Source organism: Lycorma delicatula, chromosome 7, assembly GCF_047948215.1.
Source record: "Lycorma delicatula isolate Av1 chromosome 7, ASM4794821v1, whole genome shotgun sequence".
In the NCBI taxonomy this organism is placed as follows: domain Eukaryota; kingdom Metazoa; phylum Arthropoda; class Insecta; order Hemiptera; family Fulgoridae; genus Lycorma; species Lycorma delicatula.
This window is the reverse complement of record NC_134461.1, coordinates 72097190-72105088: the sequence shown is the minus strand read 5'-3', so window position 1 is coordinate 72105088 and position 7899 is coordinate 72097190. Positions and strand designations below refer to the sequence as shown.

Below are 7899 nucleotides of genomic sequence, written 5' to 3'. Positions count from 1 at the left end.
ACGATTTTCATAACCGTAATCTTTTCATTTAGAATTTTTGAGTGACTTACTTGGGGACTTTGATGTTGATCTTATGACAAAAAAGAAATCGCTTTGAGAGAGAATTATTTACCAAATTTTATTTTTTTTTTACATTTAACTGTTGTAAAGTTATTTGAAGTATCCCAGACTTTATTATTTCTCTTTATATTATTTATAAAACAAAATTATTCTCTTATCGAATCCTTTTAATATATGACATTATATTATAAGATAATCAAATCCAAATCCTAAAGTTGCCTGAAACAAATGAATGATGGATAAAGAATTGTTGCAGTTTACCAACTCGGGAATATCAGTAATTTTGAATTCATGATTGTAGTAATTTTTACTTTATAAAATATTTTCTAGTCTAGTTCATGAAAACTCAAATAGTTTTAATTAATAAGCTCATATTCAAATTTTCAAGAATATTACAATGATTCAAGAAAAATTACTCAAAAAATATGGTTTTCATTTTAAATTATTTGTTACGTGGGAAAATATTACGTACATAACTAAACAAATCCCTCCCGCACAGCTTCAGTGTGATATTACAATTAAAATGATGTTGATATCTGAACAACAAAGAACTTAATTTTGTACTTGCCGTATCTTTCTGAAAATAAATGACAACTGTAAACAATACTCATCGTAACGTTCATTGTCACAAAAAACGTTTTGCTACTATCAACTGCTAAGCGTTGGACGTTTTACTACGCATCTAATTAAATACCAGTATAATCATGTAATCTATTTGTTAACATTGATATATTTTCAATTAAATCTGAGATTTATATCATTTTTACTTCCTTGTACGAAGTAAAGGAAGTACTGTGATCGCGAAAAATTTCGGTTTTCAAATTTCAGCGGAAATATCCATTTTGACCATCCTTGAATCTATTTTAAATAGTTTTGGCGTGACGTCTATACGTACATACATGTGAACGTATCTAGCATAATTCAAAAACGATTAGCCGAAAGTTGTTAAAATTTTGGATTTAGGACTGTTGTAACATCTAGTTGTGCACCTCCCGTTTTGATTGCAATTGACTTAAGCAAAAGTCTTAAAAAAGCCCTAAATTCCAAAACATTTGGATTTTGGATTTTTTCTTAACTGCAGTAATAAGTCCTCATCGAGAGCTTTTCAAGTGGAACTTGTTTTCATTGGTTCCAGAATTATAGCCAAATAAAATTTTTATTAATGAAATATTTGGATCCTACAAGGAAAGGAACATAACATCGGTTCGAAACAGACTTCATCTTCTTTTTTTTTTAATATATTGATTTATTAATAATTATTATCCCGTGATTGTAAAAACGTTTTTACAATAATAAGAATAAAAAAATTATGAAAAAAGTGAATTAAAATTTTATGAACATTTAAAACTGTATGTAATTTAATAGTCATTATTACAAATTTGTATATGTAAGATTTGGTGAAATATCTGATTATTTAGTATTAATTGGAAATTATAATTTAGAATCGTATTATTTTTTAATTTTCTGGCTTTTTTTCTGGCATTTCTGTTTAACTTTATCTAAATTAAAGTTAACTACAGAGTGACAGAAATAGACGCTCACAAGAACAACATATACACTGAGGCATACATGAACGATATTTAATAAATTAAAAATGTTCTTATGTTTTAGTTCATTACTCCTCTGATATTGTCGAACAATATTCTACCTAAGTCGGAGTTGATCATTCTGTTTTTTTTATTGCCAATCATTTAATCGCTCTTTTGTTTGATATAATTCTTCTGATCTTAACTTGTGTTCTCTAGTTTCAAATTTTGTCTCTATATTCAACACCCTCTCGTAATCTTTTCATTCTTTCCTTGATTTTAACGTTATTTTCTCTTTATATTTATCATCTCTTAATGTTTTTATTCTTTCTTTGGTTTTAATATATTCTTCCTCTTTATATTTATCATCTTCTCTTAATTTTCTCTTCCCTTGTTCTTAACATTCTCTTCCTTTTCATATTCATCTTCTTTCGTTTTTTTTTTTGAGATATATTTCTTTATATTCTTTTTCCTGTACGTTTGTTTCTTTTTCATTTTTGAGTATTCACCAAATAATGCAATAATAAAAACTGATTATTTTACACCGTAAAGTGAAAATTAACATTTGTAACCAGCATATAGGAGTTCTCTAAACGGAATAGTTTAATTATTATTAACTTTTATTTCTACGACACACAAAAATCTGAAACTTTTGTTAATCAGCCACTCACGAAGATACGAATAATACTCATCTTGTAATACGAGTAATAAAGGGAGTTTTACTCTATCCTAATATCTCATGTAAGATTGTTGAATCTATAATTGTATAATTATTTGATGATAAACGAATATTTCACCAATTCTGTAACTGTTCACTTTATTTAAGAATTGGAGGATGGTATCTCACTTGCAAATGAAATATATTTAAGCGAAGTGCAGCAAAAAATTTGTGTATGTAATTTAATAGGCGTACAAGGAAGTCATGTTGTGTTCACATCAGATTTTTTCAAAAGAAATTTACAGATAATGTGTCGAGATAGTTACGTATTATTTTAGTATTTAAAAATCAAATAATATACTAAGATGTGTTTAGGTTATCTATTTGTCTTCTTACCGTACTTTGGAACAAATATGTCCAAACTAATAATATTTATAATAAAATAAGAAAGTTTTTTCAATAAATATTATATTTATTTGTTACAATTATAATACAATGAATTAATTGATATAATTCTACAATTAATATTTTTATTGTTACTTCTTACAATATGTATTATTAGTATTATTTACAATTAGAACGATAATTTATAATATTTTATAATAAAAACAAAACTATACAATTTTTAAATAGTTTTATATTTTAATAATAATTTTATAGTAATCCCAAACAATTTTTCATATATTATTAATAATTCTATAAATTTTCAATTTATTCATTTGTAATAAATATTATAATAATAAATTTAATTAAATTTTGTAACATTTTTAAAATAATTAATCAAATATTCACATATACATTTTATTAAAATTTTGTGAAATTTACATAACTTTATATAATATTATAAATAATAAAGTAATTATATATTTTAAAACGTGTGCATTTTTTTTAAATTAACGCGTTGTATTATAAAATATAATAATAATATTTTATAATTACTAATAAATTATGTAATATTTAATGTACATACATCCATTTTTGTTATTATTACATTAAACGTAGTATATTACAAAATTTAATTAAGTTAATTTCTTTTAAACAATTCCGAGGGTTTTTGTTACAACAGTACAATAATTACTGTTTTTACAATCAGTTTTTATTGTTACTTTTTTTTTAATTATTTTTTTTTATTTTTTGTTAAATCTACATGGCTGATTCGTGTTATAGTGGACTGACCATTGTAATCAGTGTAAGAAGTATCATTACCCATCCTCGAAATAATGTTGTTGTTATGGACGTACCTGAAACAATATAAATACATTTCGGTTAATTTTAAATATAAATTAAATTTTTAGGTGTAGGACACATCATAATTATATACATAACAGATTAAGCTAAAGTGTAGTTTACCTGAATTATTGATAAGTGAACAGTTAAATTAACAAAAAATTGTTTTAATTCTCGCATACATAATACATAAAGACGTTATTAATAAATGTGTTATCCTTTTGAACTTATGCATTGCTGCAGCATTTAACCGCTAAATTAGACCTTTTTTTTTTCAATAAATATTTGTTTTGATCTAAAACAATTGCCCGAACTTCGTTAGACGAAGTTCGAGTAGTTGGCCTTTTTTAAGAATATACCATCCATTTAACGTTTCCCTAAAATGAAAGAAATCGAATCAAGATGTGTTTTGAAACATTGATTTTTTTACATAGGTAAATTAGATATTTTTTCTGTTTAGGCTTCGGGAAGCACCGTCAGGTATTACTTCAGAGGATGAATGAGGATGGTATGTATGAGTGTAAATGAAGTGTAAGTCTTATACAGTCTCAGGTCGACCATTTTTGAGATGTATAATTAATTGAAACCCAACCACCAAAGAACATCGGTATCCACGATCTAGTATTCAAATCCATAAGATCTCTCCTATGGCTTAGAACTCTCGACTTCAAAATCAGCTGAATTGGAAGACGCATTTACCACTAGACCAACCCGGTAAGGTAGTCTAAAAATAAAATATTTTAAGTTAATAAATTATTTTTAATAATAACAAAACATTCTCAGTCTCCTTTCAACGATTGCATAAAAAATAAAGTATTCCAACGGTTTTCATTAACGCCTTCTTAACTATGTTTTATTTTATTCTCATTCCATATATTTAATATTTTCACGTAAGACTTTAATAATCTGTTGTTCTGAAAAAATTATAGTACGATGATATTTTTTATATATCAGACAGTCGTTAGTTTTTATTTATCATTATTATTCTCTCAATCATGAATTTAATTAATCTGTTTTTATTAAACATAGGATTTGTTTAATGAATTGGATATAACTAGATAATATGTATTGGATATAAATTAATAAGGATTGAATGATTAAGGATTCTTTAAACACAGGACCCAGCCCCTGGACTGGGAGTTCAGAGGGCAGAGCCCACTGGTAGAGGGGAAAGGCAACGACTGAAGCGAGCAATGATCGGCTAAACATCCTCTGACCACGATGGGAAATGTAAGTGCCCATAAAGCGCGGGCGAAGCCGTGAGGGTGATACTAATGTGTGTGTGAGTATATATATATATATATATATATATATATATATATATATATATATATAATGAAATATTAACTAGGGTCATCCCTGTTCGCACATCACCCAAAAATAATTGGGCTGATTTTAATAAACTTTGCAGATTTATACAATAAAAGCTTGATCATTATCCAAAATTAGAATTATCGCGATATTCCTAAGAGAAGTTAAAATATTAAAGATATTCATTAAAGAAAAAATTATTCCTTAATTTAATTCTATTTCTGTTACATGGTAACAGAGCTATAACGAAGTAAAGTGATTTTTTTTTTCTTTAATGAATATCTGTAAAATATTTAATATTTTATTAGTTTAAAATGATTAATTATTATTACTACTCTAATCAGCTAAATTAGCATATTTAGCGAACTTTTATGGGTTTTGAATTTTATTTTGGCTGTCGATATTGAATTGTCAAAAGTTAAAAATATGCTTTCAAGAAAGAGAAATAATTTGTTATATTACTCAGTCTGCTAAAAAATGGCTATTTGGTCCTACGAAACAGCTGAAGTGCATGATTCTCGGTTAGCTGCTGACCGAGGGCGCTTCGCCCTGACTCCAGATGTAGCTTCATATACAGCCAGAGTGTATCAGAGCTTCTACATCAAGAACGAGGGAAAATTTGGAGAAAAGAGAGTATTTCAAGCTTTAATTATTATTATTATTATTATTTATCAGTATTATTCTCATAACCATGTAGATAATGAACATAACCCGACTAAATTCCTGATGAAACTTTATTTCCTTATAAAACTGTAGTGCAAATTATAATGTTATTTGTAACTGAAAGCAGCTGAAAAACATGTAGGACATTTTTTTTTAACATAAATGGATTATTTAAGGAATAATCTAGAACTGTTACTTTATATTCAAGCGATTTATATGTAAATAAAAAGTTCAAAATATATATCTATCCATTGTAGAAATAAAAAGAATTCAGATTTAAATAAGTACAATATATAAAATCGAGCGGAAAAATGTTTTTATCAAAACGAAGGAAATGTTATGTGAAATCAAGTGGAAATAAGATAGTAAATTTCTCAAGGTAGAAATAATTGGGAAATGGAGGAAAAAATAAAAAAGGAAGAACGGTAATTAAACGATTTCTTTATGCTAAGAGAGGCACATTTAATTTTAAGATACAATGAGAATATTCTGATGACAAAAATAGACAAAGGTAATGGAAACTAATATTAAACATAGAAGAACAGCAATTTTATTTATAGTTGATTTACTTTAGTATTGTTTAATTAGAGAAAACCTTTGAAACACGTGTGTATATGTCGTAGGCGAACTGAAAAAAAGGCTTATTGTAAAGAGCGCCATCATTTTGCAATGCGCCCGGCAAACTGGAAAATTATCGTGCGATTTCTAATCAGCCTGATATTTTTCAGGTTTATTGTAATGAGCCCATACAGCTTTAGGCTAATTATAAAATGTGCAATTGTTTACTCATTAAAGAAAAATAGAGGTTATTGCTTATAATTTTGAGTGTAATTATAAATTATAAATATAGTCCAACCAAACGTAATCTACGCTCGCTAACCATAACTAGCGATTATGTTTATAATTTCTCTCTAAATACCTCCAATTACCCACTGATTTTGAAGAAGAAATGTTCAAATAATTACCCATTTTCTAATTACCCTAAAGTTGGTATGGGTTCACTACAATAAGTCTGATAAATATCAGGCTGATTAGAAATTGTTAGATAAGTTTCCAATTTACCGGGCGCATTGCGAAATATCGTAGGCTCTTTACAATAAGGCTGATTTTTCAATTCGCCTCACAACATATACACAAAGAGGGTGGGTATTAATGTTTCCACCTTAATAATTAAATAATATATATTTTATGAAACGTGTACAAAATGTGTTCATGTGTTCTATCGAGTATGAATCTAAAAGTATTTTTGCCAATTGAAATTTTGTAGCAAATAAATTTTGTATCGATAAAACTTTTTTCTGGTTTTTTAACAACTTTTTTTTTATTACTTGATCTACTTTTTTTTAAATATGGAAGAATGTTTTTGGAGCTAAATTCTAAAAATATAAAGTTTAATACCAATGATTTTAATACAATTTTAAATAATAACATATTTTAAGAGCATTTCCGTTTTAGTCAAAAGAAAAGTTTATTTTTTGATATTTTTAAAAATAAAAAGTTCATACATAAAATATTATATTTTAGTAACTTTAATTTTACTTTTTCGTAACATATTTAAAATTATATGAAAAAAATAATAAAAATAACCCACCGGGTTGGTCTAGCGGTAAACTTGTTGTAAATCTGCTGATTTCAAAGTCGAAGTTCTCAGGTACAATTCCTAATAAAGGTAATTACTTTTATTTGGATTTGAAAACTAGATATCGGTGTTCTTTGGTGGTTGGGTTTCAGTTAACCACACGTCTCAGGAGCAGTCAATCTGAGTTTGTTCAAGATTACAAATTTACCGGTAGTTACATTACACTGATAAGTGGCAAATGAATTTAATTGTTGATGCCACTATAAATCAAAGTATTAACAAATAAATAAATTTAAAAAACGTTGAAAATTAAAAATGTTAAAAATTTTTACGTTGAATAAAAAACACGATATATATATAAAACATCATACAATAGCTGTTAACTGCAAAACATACTGCAATTATAATCATAATACATAATCCAATCAAGAATAACAATTCAGTAAAGCATTCAATGTTCAGACCAGAAGAGTTGACGTTAGTTAACATTCATTGTTTATCCCTCAGCTTATATCATATCGTACACAGTAACGTAACTTTAATATAACATGGAACCTATCACAGTTCTAGCGATAAGTTTTTACATCCTTCAAAGTACGTTATTTAACGTTAGAATATTTGAGCTAACAGTATTGTTTACTTGAATAAATAGGAATAAATTAGTAATTCGTAATCATCTGTGCTCAACAAGTAATGCTGAATATTGTTTGCATTGTTTAACCGCACAGTCAGTAGTAGATTTTGTTAACAGTGTAGTACAAATTCCTTTAGGCGTATAGCTTTGCGATTTAATTGAGCCGCAGAAGAGATTATTGATACCTTTAGTTGCCAATATTTAATGAAATTCCAGACTGAACTTGCAAACCAAGTTTAAT

General features: G+C 26.9%; 1 protein-coding gene across 1 annotated transcript in view; it reads right to left on the bottom strand.

Annotated features, from left to right (window-relative positions):
• Positions 1-3127: 3127 nt before the first annotated feature.
• The window catches only part of LOC142327428 (uncharacterized), a 188749-nt gene continuing 183977 nt past the window's right edge, over positions 3128-7899 (bottom strand). The window contains exon 6 of the mRNA XM_075370490.1: positions 3128-3485. Coding sequence (XP_075226605.1) covers positions 3406-3485 — 80 coding nt within the window. The 3' untranslated portion in view covers positions 3128-3405. The remainder of the gene's footprint in view (positions 3486-7899) is intronic.